Raw genomic sequence first — 18265 nt, 5'->3', positions numbered from 1 at the left:
TGCACGTTATTGGATTTTATTTATATGGATTACCGTCACGCATACACATTGCACACGAGATTCGATAAGGCTAAAACTTATGCGGAGCTTTAAGAAGGTTTATGTGAGTTCACGTGGAGACGTTTAATCGAAAAGATTAAAGACTTTATATCGTGTCCTTCGTGCTTGAAAATAATTACGTACTTATGCTCATCACTTATCTTTTGTTAAAAAAATTAATTAGTGTAATATAAATAAAAAATAAACTATTTTTGTATCTCACTAAAAATAAAAAAAAGAAAGCGACTAAAAAAGCGTTTTATACGTTTTATACGTTTTATCATAATAAATTGAATTTTTTTAAGTAATAAAATTCTCGACATTACTAAAAATAATCTGTTACTTATGTTAGAATAATTAATACTTAATTTCTACTGTTTACTGAATCTTAATTTGCGACATGTGACCACGAGACATAATATAATTGATTTACTTATACTAATAAATTTATATATATGTACATTTTTATGACATCCATAAAAAGTGATTGTATAACTTTTCCTAAGCTTACTTCTAATGCATGATTTATCTCATGAGTTATACCCTATTGTATAGCGTGTCTTTATTGTAAGACTGTCTAACCTTTCCTTTATCTAATATAATTTTTATATCACCTGAATAGATAACAAACGTCACAAGTATTTTGTTAACAGTTTCTAATAAAAAGAAAGTTGTGAAAGCAATATTTTCAAAATTCTTATTCTTTGATTTTGCTACAGTTTTTAATATAAAATAATTTGTAATATACGATTATAACTGTGCAAATTTAAAAAATAATATGGCGTAACTTCTTTATAAAGAGATATTTTACTATATTTATATTTCTCTCTCTTTGTGTGTGCGTGCGTGCGTGTGCGTGCGTGCGTGCGTGTGTGTGTGTGTGTGTGTGTGTGTGTGTGTGTGTGTGTGTGTGTGTGTGTGTGTGTGTGTGTGTGTGTGTTTGTATCGATAGAAACATTTATTTACACGACTACTATTTACTCTCATAAAATAAGAAAAAAAATAGATAACTTTGCACCACATTAAACAATAATTTTAGAAACATTTAACAGATACGAAAGTAGTCATAAATAAAAACCGTCTTCTTCGTAAATACTCCAAGTACAAAGCTATGACTTAATTTCTCAGACGTAAACGTGATTCTAAAAGCTTTTCTCCGTGGTGCAAACTTATCCCTGGAGACAATGTGTTATCCCACATAACGGTCTTCGAACGGTTTACTCGCGACAATTTAAACTCTCTTTTACGGAATCTGCGATAATTTGTGATATTTTCAGGGTTATATTTCAAGGCGCCTCAGGCGATGCTGGGTCTCAAGCGGTTCGGGAATCTCAATCGGAGCGAGTCACGCAAAGAAAACTCGATCAGCCCTCTTTCGTCATCGGGGTCGACGTAACGGTACCCCCTATGTAGAAGATGCGAATGCATCAGGGCTCGGCGCCCTCTTCCTGTGCCCCCTCATCATCATCATCCTCCTCTCTTCCCGCGTTCCTCGCTCCTCTGCCCTCCTGCCCGATCTCTCCGTCACCTACTTCCGCGCACTATGTCACACTGCTGCCCACCGTGCACATTTGTCCCCGCGACACGCGAATCACTGCTTTCGTCACGACGCCCTGACCCGCTGCCGAAGGATGATTAAATCGGGAGCGCGAAAGGAATGTGAAGAAAGGATGCAAGGGATGAAAGGGGGAAGGGACGAGATGAAGAGAAAAAGAAACGATATGCCGTCCCGCGATTCGTAGATCACGACGGAGTCCGCATAGCGTGCGCTTTCAGCGACGAACTCCCATCGAACAAGACTTTCCTACGGCAGAGCAAAGTCCGCGTGCGTGCAAAGCTTTCGTCCTGGCCGCGGCGCCGACGGATGCCGGGCTACTGCAGTCGGTGGAGCTTTCGGGCGAGCTTATTTTCCAGCGATGCCAGCGCCAACGACGGTACCTCGTAGCATCGACCGCCGTCACCACTGTCGTCGTCATCGACGACGACGACGAGGACGACGACGACGCGAAGCATCGCCTTCGTCCGGGGCGACCCCCGTAAGGCCTGATCACCTTGCGTTCCCTCTTCTTCGAAGACGTCCCCTCGCGCCTTTCTCTCGCGATTACTCCGGTGTACAATTTATTGCCGCTGCTGTCTTGTCGGACGGCACGCAGTTCAGCGATTTATATCGCTATAACTGTCTCACAAGCTTCCTAGGAATACGCGATATCGAAGCTTTCTTTCTTTTCCGCTCTATTTTTTTTTCCTAATGCAATTTAACTTTTCCTCCTCTAAGATTTTTTTTATGTTCCTTAGTCACGAAAGAAAAGATAGAAACATGAAAGTTGATAATCTAAGATATCGTAAGGTAATTTGGAGCTTTCTTAGAGAAATATAGAAATTTCAAATGTGTAATGAACTATACAATTTGTATTTTTATCATTAGGAATTTTTAATTTAAGACATTTAAACATAACGAAACTTTAAAGTTTATACACCTGTTTTTTTTTAATTAAATTTCTTAATGAAAGAAAAATGTACGGAAATTACTTTTTAAATAATACACGCAATTAAATATTAGAACGAAGAGTTTTATTCTTACTTGTATTTCAAACGTTTCGGCTATCCTTCTCAGTCATCTTCAGTGAATATAACAATAACTTATGGTCTCTCGCTTAATAAAGCTTAATTAAGACCATAATTTATTGTTATATTTACTGAAGATAGCTGGGAAAGATAGCCGAAACGTCTGAAATACATGTGAGAGTAAAACTCTTCGTTTTAATATTTAACTGCACATTACTTATCACGCAGATTCCCATTGCCTTTTTTCATTGTTATTTTAATTTCGGGAATGTTATAGGAATTTGTTTTAAATTACTTTTTATTTATGCATTTTTTTTTGTTTTACATACGGCACACTTTTGCAGATTATTCTACGGTGTTAAAATTATCTTAACGATTTTTGTTTCTAACATGGCTGTTTCTCTGTCTTTTCTATACTTTTCACCTTGTTTCTTACTATTTATTCATTGCAATACACCACCCTCGAGACGCAGTTCTACCATCGATTTGAGAATTTCGAAGGATCGGTCGAGAAATACGGATAAGGGTGATACAATTAACTCGGAACTGAATGCGATGAAGTCATGGATTTTGTTTTGTATATAAAAGGAAATAACTAAAATTTTATTATCGCTGTTCCAGTATTTGCTTTCTCGGATTCTTAGGTCCATATTTACAGTTACTTGAAATTTTTTATTTTAAGGAAATATCGAGTGGGATGTTTACAGAACGAAAATTCTTATTTTGAAGTACGAACAACTTAATGTAATAACCTTTTGATTAAAGAACGACTGCAACTACACACTCGTTTGAGGAGCTTATTCGATTATTTATATAAGATTTAACTTGACATTCAAGATATCGATTGAAGCAGCGTACGTGCTTATTTTCAAAATCGATATAACAAGATTTATTTATAAAATGATATCTGGATATGTATATTCTTATTGAGAAACAAATTTATGTCTCAGAAAAATCTCAGATTTGAAGAAGATAAAGGACAAGGGAAAAGCATCTTTTTTTTTACATGTCAGATACACTTTTCTTCCATCCATCTGACGACCTAAGTGCTATCCTTAGGGTTTAAGAAGGAAAACCAATAAGTGCTCCAGTCTAGTTGGAGTTTGCAACAGTGACGAAGTCACCGAAACGAAGTTAAGCCTCTCGCTGAAGTTCGCTTCATCTAACAAGATGCAGAAATTTTGAGAGAGAGAGAGAGAGATCGGGTGCTTTCGATCTGTATTCTACCTCGTTGATTCAGTGACACACAAACTTATTTCAAATATCCATTCATTAATAAATACTCTGCCCTTCTCTTAGATGCTATTCTCTCAGATGACTCGATGAGTTGTTATTATTATCGCGAATGACGTAACCAACGACGATCGGTCGAACGGGTCTCAATATTCATTTCCGTCTGACGACGAAGAAAGCATCGGTTACCGCGTAATGCAGCTTCCTCTCAGTCGCGCCGCTAAAATTGTGTAAATGCTTTTAAAAAGGATGTCAATCGACTCGCAAGCGGCTTCCATTAACATCGGCGAAATGTAGTTTATTATACGCTTTTCGATATCTACATCGCGTCGCAATGATTGCGAAACGTAGACTACGGTTTACATTTCGCGATTATCATGCTCAAATCACATTTAAATTTAGTTAGCGATATTGGATTTTGCTTTTGATAAGCAACGTAAAAAAAGCGGGATGGCAGCATAAAGAGAGATGCGATCGACTGTCAGCGAGGTTCTATAGAATAAATTGCTAAGGATCAATATCTATTTACTTTCGATTAAGTTTGTTATCTAATAATGTCAATAAAGGTTTTACGACCTCTGATATTGAAATATATAGAGTCATTGACTGTTTAAATTGTTTTTATAAATTTTGATTATTTGGATAGATTCGGAAATTCATAAATTTTTTATACCTGCTTAATCTTTTCTTCTCTTGTATAATCGAGAATGTCGCCGACCAGTTTTATTAAGATGGAGAACTGAATATACTTAAGCGTAATCAAAGTGCTCTCGACTTGAATGCATTATTTGAAGATAAAAACTGTTTATACTAACGGATGAAAGATCTATTATTCCACTAATTCATTTTGATTGATTCTATTTATTGTTAAAGATCGGTTAAAATTCGGTTTCTTAAAATTAGTGTGGATTTCTATTCTATTATGGAATAAGAAAAATATTATGTAATTTTTTTTATTTTTCTCTACAAAAGTTCTAAGAAAATTTCTATTACATATTTATTATACAAGAAATTTACTATTTCAGAGAATTTTCTAATTAAAAAATTTAAAATATATATTTTATCTTTTTCAAATTTATGTTTATGTTAATTATAAGAGAGATTTTATGATATGATTTAATGTAAATGAAAAACGACAATTTCTAAAATGAATATAAAAGTCATAAAGAAATTAATTGAAAAAGATAGCGTCATGTTTCCACGAACGCGTAATAATGTGAAAATATAGAATTTTTAATTGTTTCTAATGAAGATCGCAGCCTTGCCCCTTTCTCTTTAAAAATTACTCTTTGTTCATGCGACGTTTTCTGTGAATGAAATGATCGTGCGGGAATAGTGGAAGCCGCGCCATTGTATTATACTATCCCTCTTTATCGGCGACATGGCACGGGTTGTCACACTGGCATAGTGAGACGGATTGACCTTAACGATGTAACCGAGGGATAGTTCCACCCTGATTCGCGTCCCTCTCGTTGGCGGTCCTGCGGAAAATTGGCGGACAGCCAATGAACCGAAATGTGGGCCAACTTCGTCGGCCGCCTGTTTTTGTGCCATATCGAATGTAAATGACGCTGCCAAGTCTTCACTAATTGTCAGATCGGTACGAATCGGTACCAGTTGAACTTTTTATCTTGGCAGAGACTAAAAAATCCTTCACGCCAATAAAAGTGTATATGTATAATGAACGTCATGATATTGGATGGACAAGGTCATGATCGCAGAAGTGAATGTAGAACTTTCGAATAATTTAATAAAATAATGATATAAAATCAATGATAGATTAATAAATTTTATGGATTTAATTAGATTGAAAATCATATATATATATATGTATGTTATTATAATTATATGTATTTATAATTTGTTCTTTTCAAATTAATGAATACAGAGCAACAAGTACACTCTCATAATTTATTATTATAAAATTCGATTTGTTTAAAGAGAAATCACTGGAATAAATATCTGATCTGACAGCCAGGGATTTCACGATAATCCCATTTCGCAACAATATGACAGACGATAAAACTCGTAAATCTTGTTAATTCCCACGTGGTTAATTGAAAAAAACAATCAATTTAATTGTTTTCCACATGAATCTCGTTTTAAAAAGATTTAACCAGTATGCGAGATCACTATAAAAATGCCCTATATTTTATTAACGATTCTGTGACGTTCCTACTACAGTTGAATATCGCAAATCGAAAGAATAAAAATTTAGAAGTTTTTCAAGGTAATAATAAAGAGACAAAAATATTCGTCTGCATTCATGTACGAGTTTCCCGACGCTACATTTTTGTATAGAAAGCTCGAAAATACGGAAGAGCCGAAAGCACGGATTATTGGAGAGATATCGGACGCCGTTTCTATTTATGGCCATGAATGCGGGTACGAGTGGATGCAAATATATCTCGCGGACGAGCCGGTGATATATCTGTACGATACAATCTTAACACCCTTTCTAATTCCGACTAAATTAACGATGCGCTGGAAATTAACTGCACGTGCTTAATCCACGTGCCACTCTGCGTCGGATTCTATTCTGAACATGTTCCCAACGGTAGACACTCGAGAGAATCGAGGCAATCGAAGAAAGCAGCCCAGGATTGGGACAGTAATTAGGACATTCCCAGGATTCCAGCGCGTAATCAGTTCCTGTGAACCCCTTAATTGGATCAGCGAGCCAGCGATGTTCAAGCGCTAAGGAACGAAACTCGATCGATCTTCCGTTATTTTTCAGGCTGCTCTTCGTGACGTCAAAGCGGAAAGAGTCGTGTCGTTTCTTTCGCGTTCGAGAGATTCGTTGATTGAAAACGACAAAAAGCGACGGTCGAGACAATACGGAACACACAGCGGGCGGACCGACCGAGGGATTTTAGGGATGACCAGGCGTGGGTTGATTCGCTGTATCACCGGGATATCAGATGATCTTCCGATTTCCATTCAGGTCAATCCTTTTACTCCCACAATCACCGTGATGAGGCGCCCGTCGATCGGCGCGTGGGTGGTACGCCGGCACGAGAGCGTGGATGTGCGTGCTCGCCGCGGCCTGCTCGCGATGACAAAACGATGGTGTTGGTAGCAACGCGGGCGTATTGATTTTGTGGTACAATACGGTAACTGCGAGGTGGAGCCGTTGCAGCTCCAGTAAGACTGTCGTACCGCCATATTTGTTTCCCTCGGCCAGACCAGATCAGACTGCGGAAAGCGGATTTTCTGCGGTTTATACCGGGATCGGCCAGTCGTCCCACCATTGCGTAAGTACAGATTGAAGATCTAGACGCGACCCCACGCAGTTCCGCGCGCAGTTCCCCGGCCGTTCTCATCCCCGCGAGGAGCGCGGACTCCGAGCGCGTAGTAGCAACCCCTCGGCGAGCAGGTGGCGAATCCGCGCTCGCGACGAAGTCCGGCGTAAACAACGCGTGACAAGTGCCTGACAGGTGATTGTCTCACGGTGAAACTACGCCTGCAACTCTCTTCGAGGTGCGCCCGAGCTCCGTACGTACTCGACGCGTGTTTTTTTGCCGTTTGAACGATCATCGCGTGTCCGCGACGCTATTGCCGGCTGAGGAATGCAGGAAAGCAGACGAGCTCGTTTTGTATCTTCGAGAATGATTCTGGAGGACTGGTGATCTGTTAGTGAATCACCGTGGATTTGCGCGAGTTAATGTAATTTCGACGAGGATAGTTCGAAATACAGTATGGAATATTTCAATGACGTGTATCTTCAATAGACGTGATTCACGCGGTCTGTCAAACAAGAAATGACGTAACGCGCGCGTGGGAAGTTAATAAATTTTTTCCCCATAAATGTTTCTCTAAATGTATCCTCCCGCGCGAGATTAAAACGGTTCGTCAAATGAAAATTGCAATCGCGGAGTAGACTGCTCCATTTAATTTGTTTCGCATAATTACGCCTCTGCTACTGCAAAGTAACAATAAGGGGATTCTTTCTCTTTCATTAGTCGGAATCTTCTTTTTCTCTCGTACGTCAAGAAATTGTTGTGAATTATAAAAAAATGGAATTAACCGTGAGAGTGGTCTGGTCTAGCCACTTGCGCGATCGATCGTTCATTCTTGGCTACAACACGTGTCAATCACGCGTTCGCTTGTTTGATTGAACGAAAAATCAAATACGATTCTTTCTCCTCGATATATTTACAATATTTATCGAGGACTCGCGGTATTTACAGTTGTCATGAAATTTATTCAAAAGAAAGGGAATAGACCTAAACGGGCGTGCAGATCGGTGTTTTCGATATTATCTTCAATATAAAACAACTTTATCGTAATGGTTCTGCACATTATATTATACTCTTATTACCGCACTACTTTTTATTGCGTGATAAAAATGTGCGATAATTCATATATCATGTAGGGTTGCGGGCAGTATTATAGATAGCCGGGAGTATTATAGATAGATATCTACAGCCTTCGTAACTAGTTGTAAAACATGTTCTGTAACATCGGTGGAATATTACCGAGCGGTTATAGAGGTGACGGTTTATGCTGGTCCACCGGTAGATTGAGAATACATACGGAAATACGTCCGCGCGCCGCGAAAGGTCTTTGCGCTGAATAATTTAAAACCAGGTGATCGATTCTCAGGTGAGCCGCAGAGACGCGACAAAACTATGTTCCAGTCGACCTCATTTAAGATTCGATCGAAACCGCACAATTATACTGCATAATATTGATGGAAATTTTCTCTGATGTTACGAATCTGGAATTATTTACTTATATCTATTTATAAACTTGTAAGTTTCCGTAAAAAGAGGCTATAACAGAGAATTTTTTACTTGGAGACTCTCGAAAAACTTTAGAAGAATTTTCATCTGCCTCTATTCTTTTTTATCAAGACATCTTCAACTTAATTCTAGTATAAGAATTATTTTGTAGTTTTACTAAAAAAATACAAAGACATGTGAAGCAATTATTGCAGAAATCGCCCGTATTTTTCCGTGCCGATCGATACGAAAAATTGATGTTGACACGATTCGAGTTGCGTGATTCCGTGCGAATGATAGGCGAGAGTCCGACGCGTGTGTGTATTATACATTGGTGGAAAACCGCATAAAACGGAGGCGCCACACCGTCTAAGCCTGGCGCTCGATAAAATTACGTTGCGAACACCGTAAGCCTCATTTTCATTACACTCCCTCGCTCGCGTTTTTGTCAGCGTTTTCTCTCTCTTCTCTTATTGTCGTCTCTTTCCATTCCGGTTAAACTGCCACATGTTGCGAAGGTCGTTAACGAAACAATATCGCGGCAGTTACATTTTATGTAACAAAGAAAAAAAAAACTGATTCGTGAAAACAAAATTCTGTATAAAAATATCGTTTGTAACAATCGATAGATCGGACGAGCCTCGGGTACAAAATTTTCATAATGTCAACATTGTAGAAAATTCCGAAAAGGGAATTACACGTTGTACTACATTCACGTTTGCGCGGGAAATGAAATATTTTATGTGGTTCTTGGAGAAAACGTATAGTTCGATATTAGAGGAGACACGTAAAAGTTTACGACTGATATACCAGCTGCCTTTTATAACGGTCGCCGGAAATTGTTTCCAGCATTGATCCACAAGACGTAAAACACCAGTACATCGTTACAAATAATGATCATGTAATAGTTTCTGTGTTTTTTTTTAGATTTCAATCGAAAAAACGCGGAAAATAAAGACACAGTTACACCGCGCTAGGTATTGTCGATCATTTTATGGAGCGCATGTGGAAACGGATGATTGTCGACCTAGTTTCGTTACATCTAGAGCTCTTAGGAATTCCTTTGCCATCACACCCGCGACGCATATACATATAATCTACATCAGATGAGTGCAGCTGGGAATTATTCTCCTTCGTACTTTAACACTTTATTTTAACTTACTTTATTCTTGGCGATTTTATTATGGTTCCTCATAGTATGCTCGACTATTTTTGAAGTTTTCTTAAGAAAACGATTAACTTTTAACTCCTTATCATCTTAGCCTTAATAGAGAATGAAAGTTTTGAAACAATGTAATTGAATTCAGCTTAACAACTTTTATATAAATGAATAAACCTTGAATTTTTTTAAATAAAGAGAAACAAAGAGGTACAAAGAAAATGACCCACTCAAGCGTTCGTATTTTAACATTCTCCAGCTCGCATCGTCGTCCGACGACTCGCGAAAAATTTCGAAAAATCGCGACCAGTTGATCCGAATTGGTCGGAACCCGCCATCTCTGGAGATCATCCTGCATCATTCTCCCCTTAGACGTCTTCGTGGTACATGACGTCAATTGCGGTAACGTGCACGGCACCGTTGCAGTTCGGCGACGCGCAGTCGCGCGGCACCGCGATCAATGCGCGTCTCCGCGCGAGGGGTACCCCGTCGACGCACATTACACGAGGGACGGAACATGCGCGCGGGTAGACTCGTCCTGCGGTAAAAAGGAGAGTTCTCACGCGCGTGGAAACCTCTGACGTGGAATGCCGATGGTGCGAACGCGCGCTCGAATTTTTGCGTGGGGCGGGATTCGATGAATTCGCGATTCTGCGAAACGTAACGTAAAACTCGGAGGTGACAAGCTGAGTCAACGGCTTCGTGTGTTTGTGATGTGACACGAAATGTTGCGACGACCGTTCGTCGCGACGCGCTAATTCCGCGCGATGTACGAAGCCAGTGCAGGCGAGGAATATCAATCGCTTAATTTTTGGTGGTTGAAACGATCGACAGTCCACTCTGTGTTTGATAAAACTGTCTTCGTCAAAAAGTAATTAGCGTTTCCTGTTCAGAAACGAGTGTTGTGGGACTTATCGATAAGAGTGCAGTTACATAACAGCTCCCATGACAATAATGATATGCACAATTTGAAGATTTTTATTCGACATATCTTATCAGGATGTTAGATAACTCAAGAGTGAGCTTTCGCCGCTACATATGTTAACAAGATTGTTAGAGAGAGAAAGACCTTCGATTGATTTATGAACTCTAAGCAGTTGTTAAATCATCGTCGAGTCTCCTTCGATCTATTCGAGCGAATATAAACAGCGCGTTTATTCAGCGAACGCTAGTTACGCTTTTGCCTGCGTAAGATGAACAGGTGCACGTAGACAATCGATTGGCGAGCGATCAATCCAATCGGAGCAGGATGCCGAAACCAGTTCCGGTGGAGAATCTGGTGATACCGCCGCAGGATGGCCGCATCTGCGGCACGATCTGCATCTGCCAGATGACGATGGTACTGTCCTCGGTCGCGTTGGTGTATCTGACGGTCGCGATCTATATGCCCAGCGGACGGGCGTTCTCATCGGGCATCAGCGAGGTGCCCGTGATGTGCACGACGATTCGAGCGGCGAACGTCGACAATTGTGAGTGGGGCAGCTGCGGCGAATGGTGCCTGTCCAAGACCTCCGGGCCTTGCGTGCAGATCCACGTGAATCTACGCAGAAACGGATCCACGATTCTGCTGGCGAACTGTACGAACACGACGAATAAGACGTGCTACGGTATCGATCAGGAGAACGCGAAGAAGGCGAAGTGCATCGCGGACGAGTGTCGCAATCTGACCGGCACGTTCAACTGCTCCGCGGGCGTCTGCATCAACATCACCGACGCCTTCGAGTGCATGTTCCACGACACGGACCCGCCCCTCAAGTGCTCCGGTCGTCGCGGCAAGATCACCTGCATAGACATTGACGGCCTGTTCAATTGTAACCGCGGTACCTGCGAGCGCATACGCACCCCGTATAACTGCGATCGCAGGTGCGTCGACATCCCGACCAGGAACAAGAATATGATCCTCCTCAGCGGCGACAAGGTGTACCTGAGCCAGTGCGAGCGAGCTATAGACGTGGTGACCAATCGCGAGATCTGGCATGAGGATCGTGGCGACATCATGATGGCCTCCTGCTACGGGATCTTTAACTCCACGTTGGGCGTGGAGGCGGTGGACTGCATCAACGGCTCCGTGCTGGAGAAAGATCTGCTGACCGATCTAACGAATTTCACGTACCTGTCCTACCTGAATATATTCGCCACGAAACCGCTGGACAAAGACAACTTAGTCGCGCCGCCGGAGCAGAGCCTGATCATCGCCAACGAGAGTAAACTGTTGATCAACCTCGAAGGATGCGTGAACACGCTTCGGGACGAGTGCAAAGATTTCCTACACGAGTACGGGAAGGACGGGTCCGACCATAACGCGCGTGCTAGGTTCCCGTGTTACTACGCCGAGGCTAACACAAACGTCGTCGTGTCACGGTTCAATCTACAAACGACCTATAAAGAGTTCTTGATCGCGCTAGTGCTGCCGAGTATTCTGTTTGTCGTCAGCTGTCTGACTCTGATCTTCTGTCAGAGGAGTGTCGTCGTCGGGGACGACGCTAAAATGAGGTTCAAGGGGCCCGGCACGCTGGTCTCGATAGAGAGGAGCGCGTCGGGCAATTTAGGGGATGCTGGCGGAGGAGACTCCGTTATGGCGCTCTGAGATCCGTCACGTAAGACATGCTTTCGGCAGAAAATTGTTGCGTTCTGAGGCATGGTGTTAATTAGTTACATCGCCCTACTCACCCCTTTCACATTACAAGTGATGTTTAATTCGATTCCTCCTCGATTTGTAGTTTACACAAACATTTTTTTATAAATTAATTTTATGTATTCTTAGAGATCATCCAACTTCAATAATATACTCAATTATCCAAAATCATATCTCCTTCTCTCTCCTCTCTCTCTCTCTCTCCTCTCATTCGATTTCAATCGATCATTTCACGCGATTGTTGTAGTAATAATAACTTTTATACCTAATAATTCTTGTCATTGTGCGAATTTCTTAGTCTATATCTATCCACAATTCTAATCTAAACCATAATTTAAATGGCATGGCATGGAGATACTGTAATTTTAATAAAATTAGACCTAAAATAATATATATGTGAATTGAATTATTTTTCCACGCTGCATTACTCTCTAAAATATTTTCTTTTTATTCCATCAAAGAAAGATAAACACTTTCTTTTGGACAAGTGTAGAGTACATCAAGATAAAAGACATTTTTTTTTAATACAAATGTTAAAGAGATTAAAACAGCAAACGCATTCAATGTTCACGTAATTCAAAACATATTTAAACATATTCTAAATAAAATATGCTATCATAATTATAAAAAATATATGCGTGCGAGAAAAAAATTTTAAACAAATATTTTATAATATTAAGAGCAATTTAAAAATATGCATTTCAAATTTTAATTGAGTTTTTATTTGTAAATAAGAAAACTATCTTTAAAGAGAAACATCAACAATATGCCCAGGGTATGTGTATATATCGTGATATAAGAATAAAATTTATTCTCTTTAGAAATATCAACGCATTAAAGATGTAGTTGTTTATGTTGCTAGAAAAACAACGAAATATTACTTTCTCATTTCGCAGATTACAAATTCGATCAACATTATTACGATTAATTAAAAATATCGCATGAAATGTAAACAATTGTCTTATTTGGCTATTTTAGAAGGATATTTAAATAACTTTTAAACAGATATATCATTCAATTAAACCTGCATTAGAACAGATGTAAGAAGCTGTTATTTATTTTGAGCTATTCTACGAAGTCCAAAGTTCATTAAAATCATAAAGAGAAATCCGCGAGCGCTATTACCGTTAGACAATTAGAATCACTTTTAATAATGTTGCAATACAGATTTTAATGTTGTGTTAACAGGCATTCCCCTCCTGGAGGAGAGTCCGGCTCGTCAGTCGATATTCTCCCTGCGCGGGCATTACTGAGGTGTGGGGAGGGGGGGAACGCGTGATAAAAAAATTCTCATCTTGCAATTTAACAAAACAAAAAAAGCAACACGTACACATTCCTGCAAAAGAATCAAGAAAAGGAAGCGAGAGAGGGCGGTCAGACAACAAAGAGAGATCAAGAATAATTTATCTACTCGCACTGCCTGCACTAAATATTTGAAAGACCGCACACACGCATGCTTATGCGACACGAGCAGGTGCTGTCGCGATACCGAACGTAATAATTCCGCAAATTCCGAACGATTCACTCGTTCAGGAGGAAATAACAGTTCAAGAGAGAAGATTTACTCGATTCTGGTGTTTTTTCACTACGTAACATTCGTAGCTCTTAAGAGGTTCCCCTTTTCTGATTGATTTGCCGCGACCAATAGCTAAAAGTTTAACAGCCAAGAGGCGCGCCTTGCCGATGGATGATCGACTCGAGACGAGCTCTCGATAAACCTGCTTACTTAACGAGTTCATCGTAACCGCCAGAAGCGCGAACGACGACGCGAGCAACCTAGAGCAATATCGACGGAAGTCGGCCTACTCAAGCTCGAAGATCTCTTCACCTCAAGAAGCTTCATATTCAAAACTTAGAATTATTCAAATTAATCGCGATTCTATATTCCTATTCGAAATCTAAAAAATCGATTCTTGAATAATTGTTACTCGATTATCTTCGTCATGTTATATATCTTGTCCAATTTCGCAAGTTTTTATATTAATTGGTAAATAAATCAAGTTTTCATCAAAATCGCAGACCGCTTAATCACAGCCTGCATTGTAGATATATTTTATTCCTCGTTCGAGAAAAACTATTTCCTCTTTCGCTGCAGCCATCGGACAAGAAAGGAGGATCGAGGGTGTCGTAAGTGGACCACAAGCACGTTTTTCTTCGGTCGAGCCGCGAGAATCGTGGCTGTTCGCATCTTCTGTCCGAGACACTTTTAAGTAAATCACGAGTAGGGTCCGCGTGGCCCGCAAAAAGCCGCAATCATTGAGTCTGAAGAATCGACGGTGATAATGGGCGTCCAGGTGGAGGAGTCCAAGATCGGCGCCATGATCGAGAAGGCCAAGTTTTACACTTCCGTCTGTCTGGGCACCACGGCGATCGTCGCGGTCTTCGCCTTCCTATTTCTGATCCCGTTCGTCGTCGAGCCGGCGATAACCACCATTCTGGCGGATTTCTCGCCGCATGCGGTCGCCTGCGTCACGACGGAGCACGTGTATGCGGAGGGATTGAAGAACTGTTCGTGGGCAAGCTGCAGGGAAGGTGAATCCTCGATAGTTTTCGTAATTTCGCGTTTAGCAACATCGTCCGAATGTAATCGTAATTAATGTAATCGATGATATCGTTATTGACGTCATAGGTTGTACCAGCGCCGCACTTCGTTGTCATCAAATCAAAGTCAACTACACCAGGCTCCCGTACGAGGAGTTCATGGCGAAGCCGTTGGGTTCAGTGCCATGGGACGTCGCCGACACCAAATTCTTCGTGAACACAGAAGGATGCGGTTATCCGCCCACAGTCAACTGTTCTGTTTTCGCGAAGAAATACGCCTACGAGAATTTGGGGAAGATATTTCCCTGTTACTACAGTAGAACGCATCCGGAGACAGTTGTCGCAAGGTACGATCGGTGAGGTGATGTACGGACTCGTCAACACGTGAAACCTTTAACGCAAAGTGTAGTGCTATATCCTGCTTTCTCGCATAAAACACAGACGTCACTTTTATTTAAGAGGATCATGTCGGTTTGCACAACCGTCTATTTCTGATTAGCAGAGAGCATAGCCCGCTATCTTGTATCCGCAGATATTCGTGGGATGAGAATCTGAGGCATTTGGTGTTGGCTATAATCGTGCCCGTAGCGCTGTTCGTCGCGACGCTCGGCGTGCTGTGCTACTGGTATTGCCCGCCGGTGAGCAAGACCTGCTCCGGATCGAGTCGCAATCTCATGGACAAGTATGCTAGAAAGGAAGAGTAAGTGTATGTATGCAGTGCGCCCAATGTGAGCTAGCAGAAAGACTGTATATTCTACGGAATTACTTTGAAGTCACCATAGGATCGTTACGATTGTCGAGGAAAATACTCAGCAATTAAATATTGTAAATAAAAAATGGAACGTTGAACTCGTTATTTAAATTGTATCACATATATTTTTTTTCATTTCTGGCTCGCAGACATTAGGTATACAATTTGCGGGACTTAAATTGTCAAAGTAATTCCTCCATTTCATCCTGTAACTTTCATATCATTTTTCTTTCCTTTTTATGTCTGTAATTTTATGGCTTCTTTTCTTCCTTGCAGCATCTTGGCAGAAGACGAGTTCGAGGAAGACGAAGAGGAATACTGACTGCTACCAAGGGCTCACCCCCCGGCACGGGAGTGATCCCAAAACAATCTCCGAATGGCTCCAGCGTACTTTACTTTCTAAATTTAAGCGATCGAGCAATAGCGCTTAGGAAAAATTCAGGAAATGCTGCAGGAAAACGGATATATCGTTATCGCTTTTTATCGGATTTGCTCAGACGAAGCCTTACAATTATGCTACATCCGAGTTTTTTGTCCTCTAAATCTGATTCGCGCTTTCAATAAATGGAACATACGCCTAGATTTATATACTAGCGACGTAAAAAAAAATTTTTCTCTCTTTATCTCGTCTATTCGATATTTTAATTACACTCCCGAGATTAGCTACGTGCACTTATTCGAAAGAAATGTAACGTCAGATTTATTGGACGGATCAGCAATCCGAAGAATTTGCTTGCGCGAAGAATATACCTTAAATTTACGATGTAAAGTGAGCCGTATGAATATGAGAACTCGGACTTTTCCGTTTATCGATCAGTATTCCATGCGAATTTCGAGAGAATGTGATTCGAAACATGCGGTAATGCCAGAACATAATATTATGCATTAACGAAACGCTATGCGGCACATTAATAACACAAATTAATTCAATTAATACATTGGATGCTAATACGATACGTTGACGCTCGCTGAATAATTATTCACTAGCGTAGTTGCACATTCTAAAATCTTGTATAGAGATTAATTACGGAAGTGAGTAATTTGAAATGAAGCAATTATACGAAATAATAATTACGATGGACTTCCGTGTGTTTCGAGCTCAATCGTGATAAAGGCGCGCCTTCCTACTTACGTGATAAAAGTTTAAGCAGTAATGATATATAGTTTTTAAACGGCACAGATTAGGTTTTGCAGCAGCATCGGGTTTAGATTAAGCTACGTAGCCGTGACTTTATGTCACATAAGCTGCCCCTCGTGACGATAAGTCGATAGTCAAGTATCGATGAAAGCAGGACGAGCCCGTTGCTCGACGCTACACGGAAGGAACAATTTTGCTGAATTCAGATCTGAAAATAATTTTTGTTCAATAATCAAAATAATTTTGTGCAAAAGTCAAAGTAATTGCTAGAATATCAAAACGTTTTATAGCAATGCTTATCAGTTTTAACATTCCAACAAATTATTTTGATGATTCAACAAAAAAATTATTTTCAGATCTGTTTTTAGCAAAATCTTTAGATCTTTTAACAAAATCATTCTTTCCGTGTAGGCGCAATATCTTCAACTCTTTGTCGAGCTGAAGAAACAGACTTCAACGCGGACTCCTAATAGGCTAATCGCGTTACTCGCTACACCAAATCACATGGTTTTTCAAAAACCGCGACTATTTTGAAACCGTTAATGTTCCATTCATGTCTCCTATTATAATTACTTTTTTCGATTATAAATAGATCGAGCTGCTTTCGTATACTTTTTAGTTCTCTGTTGCAGGGCTATATAAAAAAAGAAAAGATTTTCATCTCGTAAAAGTAAAATAAAATTGTAATTACGTCACATTCTGTAGAAATTCAATCGGGAGGAAAGCGATCCGTAAATATTATTACTGGTATTGAAAAGCGTACAAAGGCATTAATGTATTAAATGAAACTTACGAAAGTGCTTTATGAAGAAAGAAGTGAAGCAAGTGACGCGGTTTGCTTTCAAAAATCCGCTTCCGCACCAAGTAACGTAGGTTAAGCCTAGGCTGTAAGTTAAGCCTGTGAATATTATACTGTTCGTAATTCTATCGAAGTCGATATAAGAGTTGTTACGAATTTTGTACGCGGACGCAAGTCACGTCGTGGATTCTATATAGTCAAAGAGAAGATATATTATATATATATACGAATATACGCATAAAACGCACGTGAACGCTGGTACGCATTGTGCGCATAGTTATAGGTATAGATATAACGATATAAGTTACAATGATGTTAAGTTGGATTTTTTGCAGGGACACATGCGAACTACATTCCGTAAGCTACGAAACGACATCGTATATTTTATTAAATACTCGCTCAACAATAACGTTTATTCTATCAAACGTAATTGCTAAGCTTTGCAAATAAAATAGTGCAGATAATAATTTATTAGTAACTTTAACCGAGGATGTCATTGAGATAAAACGGAAAAGTGCATAAAATGATTTTCAGATATGTATATTAAATTAAATAATTTGAATGTTTCATCATAATTCGGAACGAAGAAATTGTTATGATTGCAATATTAATTAGTTTATATCTCTCAAAATTGGTTTTGTCAGTCGACAATTAAGTTTGTAATCACTTGAAGAATGGAAA

At 40.0% G+C, this 18265-nt stretch overlaps 3 protein-coding genes across 3 annotated transcripts in view; 2 read left to right on the top strand and 1 right to left on the bottom strand.

Moving 5' to 3' along the window:
- Positions 1-18265, bottom strand: part of LOC105462725 (UPF0769 protein C21orf59 homolog) — a 55754-nt gene that overhangs the window by 13784 nt on the left and 23705 nt on the right. The window lies entirely within an intron of this gene.
- On the top strand, positions 9531-14368 carry LOC105462726. The gene is made up of 2 exons (XM_011709552.1): positions 9531-12317; positions 13544-14368. The coding sequence occupies exon 1, from the start codon at positions 10970-10972 to the stop codon at positions 12305-12307; it is 1338 nt and encodes a 445-aa protein (XP_011707854.1). The 5' UTR covers positions 9531-10969; the 3' UTR covers positions 12308-12317; positions 13544-14368.
- Positions 14471-17031, top strand: LOC105462727 (protein tipE). Its single transcript, XM_011709553.1, has 4 exons — positions 14471-14887; positions 14985-15243; positions 15429-15596; positions 15924-17031. Exons 1-4 carry the CDS (start codon positions 14638-14640, stop codon positions 15967-15969), a joined length of 723 nt encoding a protein of 240 aa, XP_011707855.1. The 5' UTR covers positions 14471-14637; the 3' UTR covers positions 15970-17031.

Source organism: Wasmannia auropunctata, unplaced genomic scaffold, assembly GCF_000956235.1.
Source record: "Wasmannia auropunctata unplaced genomic scaffold, wasmannia.A_1.0 LD336095.1, whole genome shotgun sequence".
NCBI classification, from domain to species: domain Eukaryota; kingdom Metazoa; phylum Arthropoda; class Insecta; order Hymenoptera; family Formicidae; genus Wasmannia; species Wasmannia auropunctata.
The sequence above is the reverse complement of the archived record's forward strand: the minus strand, read 5'-3'. Positions and strand labels throughout refer to the sequence as shown.

Excerpts from the sequence above, each read along its gene's own strand:
- LOC105462727 (XM_011709553.1), top strand. The coding sequence starts at position 14,638 with ATGGGCGTCCAGGTGGAGGAGTCCAAGATCGGCGCCATGATCGAGAAG. Across the intron at positions 14,888-14,984 it reads GTGGGCAAGCTGCAGGGAAG|GTTGTACCAGCGCCGCACTT; the intron begins GTGAATCCTCGA and ends TTGACGTCATAG. Across the intron at positions 15,244-15,428 it reads CCGGAGACAGTTGTCGCAAG|ATATTCGTGGGATGAGAATC; the intron begins GTACGATCGGTG and ends TTGTATCCGCAG.
- LOC105462726 (XM_011709552.1), top strand. The coding sequence starts at position 10,970 with ATGCCGAAACCAGTTCCGGTGGAGAATCTGGTGATACCGCCGCAGGAT.